Below are 14,340 nucleotides of genomic sequence, written 5' to 3'. Positions count from 1 at the left end.
GCTCCGCGGCATGTGGGATCTTCCCAGACCAGGGCTTGAGCCCGTGTCCCCTGCATTGACAGGTGGATTCTTAACCACTGCGCCTCCAGGGAAGCCCCGGGCTGGCTCATTCTGACCCCTTATCGTCTCAGCTCAGACGTCTCCCCCAGTTACTAGCCCATCAGCCTGCTCCAGCTCTCAGAGTGCACTTACCTTAATTTTCAAGTACCTTGTGCGTTTACCTGACATTTGTTCTGGTCTATCTCCCTGCAGTCCCTGAATGTAAGTCAGCTCCACTGAGCAGGGACCCCGCCTGGTTCATTCTCTGTGGCGTCCTGTGCACCCAAATATCGGCCAAAGGAGCAAACCCAGTTCAGTGAATTCCCCGGAAGAAAGGACCCCATGTGGTCACTCTCACTGGGCCTGATGAATGTGGTCAGGCCACACCTGACAGCCCGTTGCCACCTTGGAAATCTCACCTTGGTTCAGAGTCAGCCCGGAACAGTGAACAGGAGGCCTCCCTGCTCTCAGAGACACAGGTCCTGCCACCTTGGGGGAGGAGCCTCTGCACTGGAGACAGCACGACTTTCTCTTTATGTCTCTGTGTCTAACTCTGGTCCTGAAACTCCGTCCACCCAAGAGAGGTTATTTGAAACCACTCCCAGCTGTACCCCAAGGGCACGGAAGGCACCACCCAGCACCCTTTCTCTCTGGTAATTCCATGTCACCATCAAAGAGTTCCCTTTTCTCCAACCCTCTTCAAGGCCCTCCTAAGCCTGCCGACTGCACCTAGTTTAAGCTTCCTTTCCTCTGGGCTGCCAGGAGTCTGGCTAAGGAAGCTGCACCCTCCCTCACCCTGCGGTCACATATTCCACATGATTATTTCTCTGAGTGTCCTAACCCAAAGGACCATGTCCTTGGGCTTATAGCTGGAGGACTAAGGGCTCACTCCTCAGATGAATTTTGTCAGTGGAGGGGTGGGTCCAGGGCAGGGCTGAGGCAGGGAATGGCGTGGTCCTCTATTCTAGTGTCCCCCAGTGCCCCTTGCCCTGGGGGACACTAGAGATTGCCCATCGACCAGACAGGTCAGGGAGCACAAGCATGGCTGACACCACAGAAATTCACCGCAGCCCAGAGCAACAGCTCTGAGCGCTGCCTGCTTCTCACTTCTGCCTCACTGACTCAGACGAAAGGGACTCCTTCTTGCATGCAGCGTGGGCGTGATGGGGCACAGAAGGGAGGCCCAAACCTGTCCCTCCCCGTCCTTCCGATGCTACCCCTACCCCCAGACTCCTACCAGCTCAGCCTCCAGCTGCTACAGCTCCAGAGCTCTCTTTCCAAAACGTTAAGAATAGACTTGGCACCCGGTTGCGTCTATCACCCCAAAGCAAGCAAACTCACCTTTCTAAGCAGGCTGGCTGAGGGGCAGGCACATTGCACAGAGAGGGTACCGGTAAGCACCCCTTCCCTAGCCTGTTTCCATTCACTCCCCACCCAACTTCCCCTGCCTGGAATGTTTCCTTTAATATAGCTCCTTGCTACAAGTGCCTCTGAAGTGGTATTGGAAATCAGAGACCATATTCCAGATTTATCCAGAGTCAACTGGGCTCAGCAGTGATGGGCAATGGCACTTTGGGGACAGCTGGGAATGCAGACTTTTCTTCTCTGCGACCTGTTTCCTCAATGTATTCTTCTGTGATTCCCTGGAAATGGTTGAAGGAGGTTCCTTGATTCTAGTTTACGTCCAACCAGAGTTAATGTGAACTGAGGTGTATTCGAACCTAAACTTAGGTCTAGACAACAGGCTGGTGAGGGGGGCCTGGGCAGCTAACTCAGTGGTTCCACTTGAGAGAGGCTGGGATGTGGGACCCGGGATATCTGGGACTCTTTGCTGCAGTGCTTGCAGCTGGACAGACAGCAGAATACAAAGAAACTATAAGGGACTAAAAATAACTGCGTGCGTGCGCAGTTGGGGCAAATTAAGAACAACCAGATACAAAAAGACCCAAAACCCAACTGCCACTTCTGAGGTGTCCGGAGCAAAAGCAAAAGCTGCACACAGCACCACCAAGGGGGTGGGCACGCCACCCAAGCCACCCCTCCCGCCTAAGCCCTGGACCCATCCTCACCCTCACCCCATTTAAGGGACCAGCTTGCCGGCCCCGCCCCCCACCCCCAGGGAGGGAGTGGGGGAAGCTGTTACTTGTTTTCGCTGTACGGCAGCACAAGTCCAAAAAAGCCTTGCCTGAACTTCTCGTCTGGCCTCTTATCAATTTCTATTGATTAAAGAGTCCAAGAACCCTGGTCGGTAACACACCCAGCAGAATCAACTGGTTTTAAGAGTCGTGTGTTAAAAACTAGATATGCCTGTGTGCAGCTGGTAGGAACATATATATCGATACAAATTTTGTAAGGCTATTTTTGCAACATCCAGCAAATTCAAAATATCAACTCTTTGGCAGGACAGTTTTGCTTCTAGAATTTATCCTTTAGAAATACTACACAACAATGAAAAACGAAAGAGAGAGATGACGCTAAAACACTGTTGAACGAAAAGGCAAGGTGTGACACAGTATGTACGATGCAGCACCACCAGAGCTGAATTTTTTTTAATTTTATGCACACGCGTATGTGACAAAGAAAATATACAGGAGGAAACATGAGTAGCTCTAGGGAAGCGACGTGGGGACTTGAATTTTTACTTTATGTGCATCTATAAACTTTCCAAAATCCTCATGTATTACTACCAGAATTTGACAAATACCGAGTCCCCGGGCCCACCCTGGAGATTCTGATTCTGTAGAGCACGTGCATTTTTAAATGGACCACATGTGGTTTTGTTATACTGCTAAGATCAAGAACCACTGAGTACTCTAGAGAGTTGTGGGCAAGGGTGATCAAAATGTCCCCTTGGACGACACAGAGACAAGAACCAAAGAGAAGAAAAAGAGATCAAAGAAAAAAAGGAGAAGAGGGACCCCAGAGCTAAATGTTATGAAGTGGACTGCAAAAGAAAGGGAAGGTTAAGAAAACAAAGACAACACGACTCCCATCCTAAACTCCTGCCCCAGATGACCCCATACAACCCCTAGGCAGAGTATAAATACGAAAAAAGTTACCCCCCAGAGCTGATTTGTTGAAACAGTCTCTAAGTTACCACCTCTGTAACTTAGGAGTTTGGGGAACAATGGATATCAGAACTCTAGGTTACCTGCTGAAAACAGGCTTGGACAAGGTTTTCAGGGAAGAGATTTCGAATAAGGTCCAGAAAGGCATCCAGGCTGGACACTTCATCGTTCTTCTGCCCAGGCCCCAGCTGCTTCTTGAGTTTGGGGTTCCCCGGGTGGATAGCCAAGACCAGGATGACCCCCAGCACTGCAGCGATGATGGTCGTGGACATGTAATATACCATAGCTCTCGTGCCTAAGCGGCCACTGGCTTTAGCATCCAGGCCTGACAACCCTGGATGGAAAAGAAATCCAGAATTATTAGTCCTATTATTTTCCTGTTACTAGCCCCTCTCTGCATACCTATAACCAACCCTCGGCTTCATATTACTCAAACGTATTAATGGTTAATTAAAGCTTCTTCACCTGAATATTTGGTCAATCCCACAGTTTACAATTCAATTTTCCAAGGATATTTTTGAGATTCTAGAGAACTGGGGAGAGTTGGAGAACATCTGGTTCAGGGTTTATAAACTGGTTGGTGACTACTTTTTGTCAGTCTGCAATAGTGAGTTAAAATTGAATACTCTCTTCAATTTTTGATTCTGAGATTATGTCCTTCCCATTTATTTGATATTAAGATATCCTTTCTTTATGAAGTGGTGGTCCTGGTACATGCTAGGTTTTTTTGTTGGTTTTAATGTCCTCGCTTAGGAAAATAAAAGATTGGTAGCCCTGTTTTCAAAACGTCTCTTGAATACATTACTGGTCATGAAATCAAAAGTCTGGAAAAGTGATTCTAGCACAGCCTTCTCATTCCCCTGAGGTGAAACTTGATGGACACCACATTTTCTGAGCTCAAGTAGGGATGTGAGAACAGGTGCACAAAACACCCAGCATGGGTGGGAGCTTCATCTATATTTCAGGAGCTTCTGTGATGGTTAGCGGAAATTCCAAGCAAGTCACAAAAACTCCAGCCTTCATTGGGTTTTTTTTCCAGTAGTTTCTTCAGTTTTTCTACTTCCTGGTTTCAGTTCCTGCTTTTACTAGACTGAGAGATGCAACCCTTTCTGGGGATCAGTCTTTTTTGCCGTGGGGGAGGAAGTTATCACTGATGTTAATAATTCTCTGAATGAAGCTGACCCACATGTGACACGTTTCGCCTTACAACCTGAAGTCTAATTCTGGCCAACGGAAGTGAGCTTTCCTTACCAGGTTGGCCAGTGTACAATCTGTTAAACAGGCATGGAGAACAAATTTTCTCTGGTTTAAAAAGGAGCATTTAAAGTAAAACATAGCTTCACTCAATCTGAGGCTGAATGATAAGATCCTCCTGACACTGAGTCCTAGCTTTCCCTCACTGGATTCACTGATCAACCAGCTATGAGACTGTAGCATCTGAATCTCTTGGAGTTACCAGAGCTTCACTACCTTCAGAAGGTGGATGGTCCAGAGGTACAGCTTTCTCAAGGTCACCCAGCCTGTTGGCACCCAGATATAAACCAAAGCCCAGTTCTTCATCCCTAACTCAGAGCTTAGTCTCTAAACTTCATCTATTTATACCTTGTTTGAATAATATTATTTGGTAAGGAGGAAACTATCAGTATAAGCCCAGGGAGGGGAAAAAAATTCTTTCAAATAAAACAACTCTTTCAGCCAAAGGACAAGTGAACATGACCTATACATTAAGGGTACCTTTCTTCTGAAAAACTCGAAGGGTTTCATATCTAGTATTTCATTTATTTTTAATACCCACTTCCCTCTACACCCAATTAAGTAGTAAAGAGAAAATTTCTTTTTCTATTTGTTACCTTTATTTGTCAGTTTCTGAACAAATACAATTTGGGAAATGAGAAAAGTATACATTAAAAATTAAAATCACTCGATATGATCACTTTTAACATGCGGCTATTTCCTTTTTATCTTTTATTGCTAGACAGACAGATGGACCAACCAATAGATGGCAAACTCTATTTTTAGGGTTGCTTATCCCAATTTTAGAGACAGGAAAAACCAAGGCTCTGAAGTGAAATGACACAGATGATCACATTCACTGATTCAACCAAATTGAGAATCTATGGTCAATCCAAAAGCTGGAGTGGGAGTATGACCCGCTTTGGCCCGGTGCCACAAAGGTGGTCTTACCTGTGATTAAACTGGAGATGATTAGAGGCAGAATGAGCATTTTTAGCATCCTCATGAGTATATCCCCTGGGAAGGCTATTAACATAACCACATCAGGGTGGATAGGAGATGCCAAGCGAAGAAGCCCTCCACATACTGCCCCCAGGATGACACCTATAAGAAAGGGGGAAAAATATGAATTTAGCTTTTGCCCTCATCAGATGAATAGCTCTAGAGATGTAGTTCAATGACATTGACCTTCCTCATACTTCTCCATCATCAGATGATGACTAACACATAACAAAAATACCATTAGAAAAGTGAAGTTGATTTTGATGACTCGTGAGAAAATACTTTGTATCTCCAACTATTCTAAAAGGCAGCACTAGAAGAGTCAAGAAGAGCCTTCTCAAGGCTTTGTGGGAAATATAACCTGGCAACTTGACTCTGACTTCTTTGAGGATATCATCCACTTGCAGAGTCACAGACTGTCAGCAGAAATAATCCACAGTGCCAGATACTGCTTCTCTTCACAGCCTAGGCTGGCCACATTCCATGGTGTTTAATGTTTTTCTTCCCTTTTGAACTGAATACCAAATAAAAGGAACATTTAAGGGACCAAGCTGGGGTGTTTTCTTTATTCTTCTATTTTCTTTGACTTCTGATCATTTCCCCATGGCTTATCCTCAAGAAGTTTTGTCTTTGACTTCTATGTCCTTGTACATGATATTGAGACTTGCTGATCTTAGGAGAGGTCAAGGGGGTGTCTAAAAATATATAATTTGGGAGGAAACAATTTGGGCAGAGATGCTAGCAGGAGCCTTTCACTTTGCATACGCAAGGATTCCACAAGAAAACCTTGGATCTCTCCAAACTGGTGGCCAACATAAACTACCTTCTGGAGTAAGAGGGGGAGGGAGGTCCTAGATATGTGGCTATGGTGTTAACGCCAGATATGCAAAGGGAGTAACATGGCCAAAAGCCTTATCTTTTTTTCTTCCACAGGTGATGAATGAAATTTGCTTCTGTAGAGGGTAACCCTTGGAAAACCCTACCATACCTGTGGTCTTCTTCTATTAAGTGAACTGAGCTGGGGGGCAAGTTCCCAGTCCTGACTCTAGTCCACCGACATCCAAGATGACTGACTCGAAGGAGAAGCCATGGACGATGTGTGTGTGTGTGTGTGTGTGTGTGTGTGTGTGTGTGTGTGTGTGTAGATGGCTCTTCATTGCTTCACTGTATAGCCTCAAAGAGTTGAAGAACAAGGAGGGGGAGTTGAGAAAGGAAAAGATGTGGTTGTCACTATAAGAAACCGCAATTTTCCCCATTTTCAATCAATCCTGGTCGAAAACCCAAGGCCAAGTCTGTAGCAACAGTCACACGAAAGGACAACCAGAGCTTGGGTGAGGCCAGAGGCAGGGGAGTAAGGCTTTTGAGGTGGAGCTGGAGTGGGTCAAGGCTTTGGGGCAAGGCTCTTCCACACGGACCTCGTTAGCCAATGTGCTAACTGAATCTAAGTTAATGAGGTGCTTGAAGAAGGTCAGACCTTGGGAGCCCTGTTAGTGGGGTTTAGGGCAACTGTTGCCTTTTTCTGGACACAGGTACTTCTCTAAATGTGGTATACTGACCATCTGCTTTGGAATCACCTAGAAGGTTTGCTAAGATGCAGATTCCTAGGTCTCACTCCAAGTGGCCCAGAGTCTCTGTGAGTAGGGCCTGGGAACCTGCATGCTGACATACCCATGGGAAATGTACACGCATACTGAAATCTGAGAACCACAAGAATCCCAAGGGGGCAAACATGGCTAGGGCAGGTGGCAGGGAAGATGGCATCACTGAGGCAGCCGTGCCTGGGTAAAGGCAGACAGAGTTAGGCAGAGCGTGTGGCTTGCTTTCCAGGGCGAGGGCTGGCTTCCAGAACCAGCTTCCACACTTAGCCAGGAGAGACCAAGGGAAGAGGGGAGGGTGGGGCAGGCCTGTCACCTACCGAACACGGTCAGCGTGAGCAGGAGATTCTTCCCCAGCTTGTCACACAAGCGCAGCCCCAGATGCCGGGGCTTCAGCTCCTCCGAGCTGAGGTGGCTGTCGTGCATCCGTACTTCCACCTGCTTGGGCATGTTGTTGGCACTAAAACAGAAGGGGAGGCAGTGCTTAGAGTCCACTGGGCATCTCTGCAGTTTGAGGGTCTCAGGTTGTAGGAGGCGAAACAGCCTTCCCCAGGCACAGCTGGGAATCTGGAACCATGGGCAGAAAAGTAAAAACCAGGGCAATTCAGGGCACCCTGAATTCCAGTTTGCCTATAAGCAGGTTACTAGGACACACCGAACACCAACACGCCAAGTGCTTTTATCCCTGTTATCTTGGATCATCACAGAAAAAGGCATCACATAGGCAGTGGGAGGTTTTTCCAAGAGCTGCCCACCATGGTAACTCTCTGAGGCAAGTATCTCTGCCCTGTTTTACAGAAAGTAATTTGCCCAGGGTCACAGGCTAAGAGGAATGGATAGTCAAACTCCATATATGCCTGGCTTCAAAACCTGAGCTCTTTCATTCTTGTATCAACAGCAAGAAGATGGCTTTTGAATAATCCAAGGCCAGGAGCGTCGCAGCCTAAGTCACTGCTAAATTAAATGCCTCTGAGCTCAAGCCTTCCCCATTCTGGACACAGAAAAGTCATAAATGCTAGCAGTCCAGGTTTTTCCTCTCTTTTGGAAAAGATGGTTTATCTAGTAAAAAAAAAATTCATTCCATTGTGGTTTTTAAAAGGTCACTTGCATTATCAGGACTCCTCTAAGCTGCCAATAGTCATGCTACCCCGTGTCAAAGAAGTATGGCTTTAAGAAGCATGCGATCACCTTCACCCGTAGAGGCACCCCAGCCCTCTTCCAGAAAAACCCCATGTGAACCCAAGCTATGCTAAGACTCTGCCAATGGAGCCCTTGCCAGGATAATGAGTATACTGCCTTTTTTTCCAGCTATGTCACTTCCCAGGCCAGTAAGATTTCAAATTTAAGCTTGGGGACCAACATAGGAGGCCAAGTTTTCACTTTGACGTCTTAGGACGCCTTTGTTAGCTGCCATTTACAACCACCGTCACGTGACAAACAAACAAAACAAGTTCTTTAACACCTAGAAAGACAAGTCACAGTCTCCGAATAAATGACGATACCTTCCCAGATGGGCAGCTTCACCCAGATATTCTCACCACAGCCTGGGGAGATCTTCCTTTGGAACCAACAGAACTCTTCAGGTTAGTGGTCTGGAATCACTGGTTATAATGGAAATGGTGTGGGTTTTGGAAGCAGAGAGCCTGGGTTCAAATCATGACTCTATCACTTGCTAGCTGTGTTGTTTATAGAAAGAAGGGCTCAAGGCCTACCTTGTGGAAGTTAAACATGATAATGTATGTTGGGGGCCTGGCACGGCAGCCAACACAAGTGGTTCCTTTCTCCAGGGAACATTCACGACAAGCGTGACATTTAAGTTCGGGGACCCACCCAGTTGCACCATCGTTCTTTCAAGACACCAAGCTTAGCTTCCAGAGTCTCAGAGTCAAGACCAGGGACCCAACACAAGACTTACTTTTTCATAACAGGCTGCCTAATATACTTGCTTCCAGAATAAAACGATACAAATGAACTTATTTACAACACAGAAACAGCTTTAGAAAGCAAATTTATGATTACCAAAGAGAAAGGTCAGGGGGGGATAAATTAGGAGTTTGGGATTAACATATACACACTACTATATATAAAATAGATAATCAACAAAGACCTACTGTATAGCACAGGGAACTCTTCTCAATAGTCCGTAATGACCTATATGGGAAAAGAATCTGAAAAAGAATGGATATATGTATATGTATAACTGAATCACTTTGCTGTGCACCTGAAACTAACACAACATTGTAAATCAACTCTACTTCAATAAAAAATAAAAATTATAAATAAATAAATAACAGAATATTTTAAAACTAGGAATAATGTGACATGGTCTGGTAGGACGCCCAGATGATAACATTAGTCAAAATATAAGCTTCTTGGGCTTCCCTTAATGGCCTAATATTCTACTCATCTGGTTAGTCTGGGGGCGATCTCTATCCGGCATACGTGTGTGTTAATGATCGCTCAGACAGTCTAAAGAAGAAAATAGGGCGTGAAGCTCACAGCAAGCAGACGGGGGCTTTCTGACCGGTGAGCAGTGAGTACCACTTCCTCCCGTCACCAAGTGAAACAGACGGAAAAGTTCTTTTTACAGCACAGCAGGGAAAATGATCAAAACCATCTTTTTAACACGGATAGACCATATTTCTATGCTTGCATTAGGATCTTTTTATATTTTTTAAACACTTCTCCAGCCAGTAATCTGAAGCTGTAAACCAGGAAGCTGCCAACGGAGAATGGGGGCCGTACGCGTTCAGAAGTGGTGAATGCGTTCGTTAGCCAGCCCTTGGCAAAAACTCTAGGAGCCCCTTGAGAGCGGAATCCCCTGCCTTCTGCTTCATTCGAAGCCCTCCTGCCACCGAAGTTAGAATCAGGCACGTGGTTGGTATTTCAGTGAGACTCACACGTATTTAAACCAGACATCCTGGCAGGATCCACGTGATGTGATGAAAGTGTCAAGCATCAAGGCAGCCGTGTCCAAGTGAAAACACACAAATATTAGGTTAACGTACACACCCGATCCAGCAGCGTGGCCGGATGCCTCCTGGCCACACTTCTTAGTTGCACAAAATCACTGTATGTTTAATGATTTGTCTTTTAAGCCATGACAAAATGTCCCTGAAGCCCTGAATCAAAACTGCCTCATCAAAGTGGCAGCATCAAAATGTCATGAACCCACAAGTACTGAGAGAATGCCTGTCACTTGCCCTCTTGAAGTTAAACATGTGCTCCAGGCTCAGAGGCGCTCCTAACCTCTGCACATAGAAAATCATTATTAAAGTACATCAGAGCCTTGGCTGGCCTCTGGGGATGCAGGGAGTCCCCGGAGAACTCTTTGTAAAGATCCTAGACCAGTCTAAGTGATCCCTGCATCCCCCAGAACACAAGGAGAGCTTGAAATGGAGACTATTATAGAACATAACATTAAATAATATTGTATAGCATAATACAGAGCTGCTTCTAAGCCTTATATATCTTCAGAAGAACAGATATAGTTTTGGTTTTGCTTTATTTTATAGTCACCATTTCCAATGCTCTTTATTTCTTCCTATAATTCTGGGGTTTTTTCTTCCAGTTTTATTGAGATATAATTGACACACAGCACTGTATAAGTTTAAGGTAAGCAGCATGATAATTTTTATTGGACATCTTTATTGGAGTATAATTGCTTTACAGTGGTGTGTTAGTTTCTGCTGTACGACAAAGTGAATCAGCTATACGTGTACATATATCCCCATATCTCCTCCCTCTTGTGTCTCCCTCCCACCCTCCCTATCCCACCCCTCTAGGTGGTCATTAGTGGGAAGCAGCCGCATAGCACAGGGAGATCAGCATAATAATTTGATTTACATACAACATGAAGTGATTATCACGGTAAGTTTAGAAAACATCCGTCATCTAATATATGTACAAAATTAAAGAAAGAGAAAACAATTTTTTCCTTGTGATGAGAACTCTTAGGATTGACTCTTTTAACAACTTTCTTTACATCCCTAGAACAGATATAGTTTTTCAAATGAGATCACACACGTCCACAGCTACGTGAATGCTGGTTACTGAATGCACATAGTAACAGCAGTGATAACAAGGATAACTGGTGTTTACTGAGGACTCTGTGTGTCCAACACTATAGTCAGTGATGAGTAAGGTGTAATCCTCGCGCTTAAGGAGCTCTTAAGGGGAAACACAAAGCACGTTGTGTGGTACTTGTCTGCTTTACATATGGGCCATGATAAGGCCCTGTACAGGATGCTATGGGACACGGTAAGAATGGTGCCTAACCTAACTTTGGGGAAGAAGCCTGTTCAAGAAAGGCCCCCAGGAGGGGCTGATACCAGAGCTGGATCTTAAAGGATGGATTTAATTTAAATGTCTACATCCTCTACCAATATTTGAACCCTAAGAGCACCTTTAACACCTGGTCCCAAGCACTTGATAAGTGTTTGCTCAAAGAAATTAAGAATTGGAGAGCAGCTATAGAGGGCACTGTGCTTTCTCCTGGGAACCAGGCCCTTCTACAGTAGACTGGCAGCATACCACCTAGCACCCCTCATACCATTCTGCATCTGTTCCACAAATTCCCATTGGCCATATATTACAGGCCCCATGCTATTCTAGGTGATAAAATATCACAATAGACAAAGCCCTTGCTCTCACGGGCTGTACATTTTAGTGGGATAACAAATAAACGAATAAATATATTTCAAGTGGAGATAATGTACTAGGAAGTGGGTGACAGGTGGGAAGAAAGCAGAGTTATTTTGCATCCAGTGGTCAGAGAAGGAGGGCTTCGTGATAAGGGGACATTTGAACAGAAACCTGGAGGAATAAGGGGTCTCCTAAATTACCTAGGCAGTTTGTCCAGAGCTTAGCAAATAAATGGCATACACACAATTTGGAAATCTGTTGGTCCAAACCGGAGACCGAAGCTCCCACCAGATGCCAATCTTGGTGTCCACGCATTGGTTTTTAGCACAGGCTCTGATTCAAATAAGAGTCAAGGCAGTAATGCTGCATCCCATTACCATCATGAGGTTCAGTGACTGTCCCAGTTCCAAGCAAAAGAAATGGATATCAGAGAAAGGTGAGTTGGACCCAGGAGGAGGCCCGAGGTCACGACAGCCTGCAGATTTACTTCTTTGGCAATGAACAGAAAGGGCAAGGCCTGATCTGGGTAGGTCCACTGTATAAAGACAATAAGTTATTTCGAATGTGCACACTTATTCCCTCATGAATGTTCCCTCCCTACAACTTGTGGCCATGCAGACGGAACCAAGAAATAAGGATTTTGAAAGCCCAGGCATGGCTTGGTTATACCAAATCCATCAAGCCTGATGCTCTCCCCACACTGTTCACCACCTCTATTTCTACCCGGGTGCCTTCCGGATGGAAGATTTAGCAATATAATTCTTTAATACAGTATAAGCCAATTAGTCCACATCTCTCTCCATTGCCCAGCAAAGTAAGGCCATGCGATGGGAGAGCTGTTTGTATAATTTAAACTTGAACCATGAGCCTATAATTGCCTTCAGCCTTAGCTTCTCCACTAAACTGTTTAAACAGCTGTTAATTTTGCAGTCACTGCCCCGTCTTTCTCACACAAATCCATGTGAGTCCTGTTTCAAAGTCAAGCTCAGCTTATCATGCAAAACATCCTCTGTGACTCCAAAGGGAACGTGTAACGGGGCTGGTGCTAAATTTTAAACAGTTCTCAGGACCTGCTTTGCATTTGCATTTGCTTTCCCTTGCTCTGCCAAGAGCCTCTAGTAACAGGCTCATTAGATGTGGTGCTGGATTCGGATTTCCTGCCTGACACACTTCTGTGTCAACTTAACTGGCACCAAATTATGTTTCCTCCTTCGCTGGTTCAATGAGGTGACAACAGAATGTTCCCCAAGGAAGCTAAAAGCAACCGGTGTGTTTTTGCCTGGAGGATGTGAGGTCTGCAATGGGCATCACCCATCTGACCCTCTGCTACTCAACTCTAAAGACCTCAGAGGCACAGAAGAGACAATGTCCAGAAATGGCCCTAAGGGGCGGACACTAGGTCAGACCCTCAAGAGCAAAAATAGTGTTTGTTGATGGGGCCTTCCCCCGAGGTGGTCAAGGTATTTGAAAAAGAATGCCGGAAATACCAGTGCTGTCAGCTCCAAGCACCACAAAACGGTGATTACAGTTGTGACTGTCCCATATCTGGGAATCCCCTGGTTCCCTAAAGAATGTCACACCCACAGGAAAAGGGACTGGAACTCTAAAACAGCTCGGAATTTCCAACAACCAGTCTCTTCACCCGGCACTACGAAATGATAAAAACACACTCTTAATATGAAATACCAATGGGGTTTAGGTATCAGTTTGGGCAGATTTTTATATTTGAGGTCCCAGGCTCTTAATCTGTAAAATAAGAGGGCTGGATTAGAAGTTCTTTAACGTTCTAAAATTCTGTGATTCTCTAATTCTCCTGGGGTGGGAGGTGGTAATCAATAGCCTTCAGTTCCAGAGATGCAGCCTCCTTTCTATTCTATCCAGCACTGAATGAGCTTAGAGATCATGGGTGACTTAGAGATAAGAGACAAACCAATAATAACAGTGACAACCATTTCTTTATGTCTTTAGCTCCGTTTTTACCTTTCCTATCTCTGCTACATAAACATGTTTTTCTAGTGCTACTAAAGCTGAGTTTGGGGTCAAATTCAGTATACAATTCAGACACAGGCATCATCTTAATCCCCCATCCACGCTTGACCAATTCTCAGTCTAGACTTCTAAGGTGGGCAGGTCAATGCCGTGGGAATATAGTCAAACAGGTGAACTGGCATTGGGACCAGCCAATAGCCAAATCCACCACTGAATCACTGAGAGTCCACCTATCTCATTCATAGTCAACTCCCGTGGAACTGGACAGGATGCACTCACAGGAACATTCAAGATGAAAAATTGAGGGAAAGGAATCCTTTCTCCATATCACTTCCCAGGCCAAGGGGCTCAAACTGGCTAATGACATGAATCGCAAATAGAGAGTCAGGTGGGACTTTGGATGTTCTCACACAAGAAGTAGTAGGAGAGAAGGAAGAAGTAATGGGAGACAAAACCATGAGGGAGTAAGTAAAATCGCACTCACTCTGCCAAGAGCCGTAAGTCAAAACACTGGCTCTGATTAGCAGCTGAGAGAAGGCACCTCAGTGGAATGAAATTACATAATAACGTGGTCATCGGATTCTTGGTTAAAATCTACCTTTTCCAGCTGTGGCTGGGACAAGGCATTCATTTAATCTCTTGGACAATAACATTCAACTCACTGGGTCATTACAGAGCCTTCAATAAGATAATACTTATGAAAGCACCAACAGCATCTAACATATGATTGATATTCAATTTTAGTTTGCTTTCTTTGTCTTAAATGCCCA

General features: G+C 45.1%; 1 protein-coding gene across 3 annotated transcripts in view; it reads right to left on the bottom strand.

Annotated features, from left to right (window-relative positions):
- SLC1A2 (solute carrier family 1 member 2) overlaps nucleotides 1-14,340 on the bottom strand; it is a 149,871-nt gene that overhangs the window by 51,549 nt on the left and 83,982 nt on the right. For 2 of the 3 annotated variants that reach the window (XM_030864709.2, XM_060303361.1), the window contains exons 2-4: nucleotides 7,258-7,397; nucleotides 5,292-5,444; nucleotides 3,191-3,441 (exon numbers count right to left, since the gene is read on the bottom strand). In XM_030864709.2, the coding sequence (XP_030720569.1) occupies nucleotides 3,191-3,441; nucleotides 5,292-5,444; nucleotides 7,258-7,397 (544 nt within the window). Of the gene's footprint in view, nucleotides 1-3,190; nucleotides 3,442-5,291; nucleotides 5,445-7,257; nucleotides 7,398-9,048; nucleotides 9,067-14,340 lie in introns of those variants that run through there. The other variant, XM_060303362.1, reaches the window with a different exon arrangement.

Source organism: Globicephala melas, chromosome 8 (genome assembly GCF_963455315.2).
Source record: "Globicephala melas chromosome 8, mGloMel1.2, whole genome shotgun sequence".
In the NCBI taxonomy this organism is placed as follows: domain Eukaryota; kingdom Metazoa; phylum Chordata; class Mammalia; order Artiodactyla; family Delphinidae; genus Globicephala; species Globicephala melas.
Note: the sequence above shows the minus strand (reverse complement) of the source record. Positions and strands in the feature narration are given on the sequence as shown.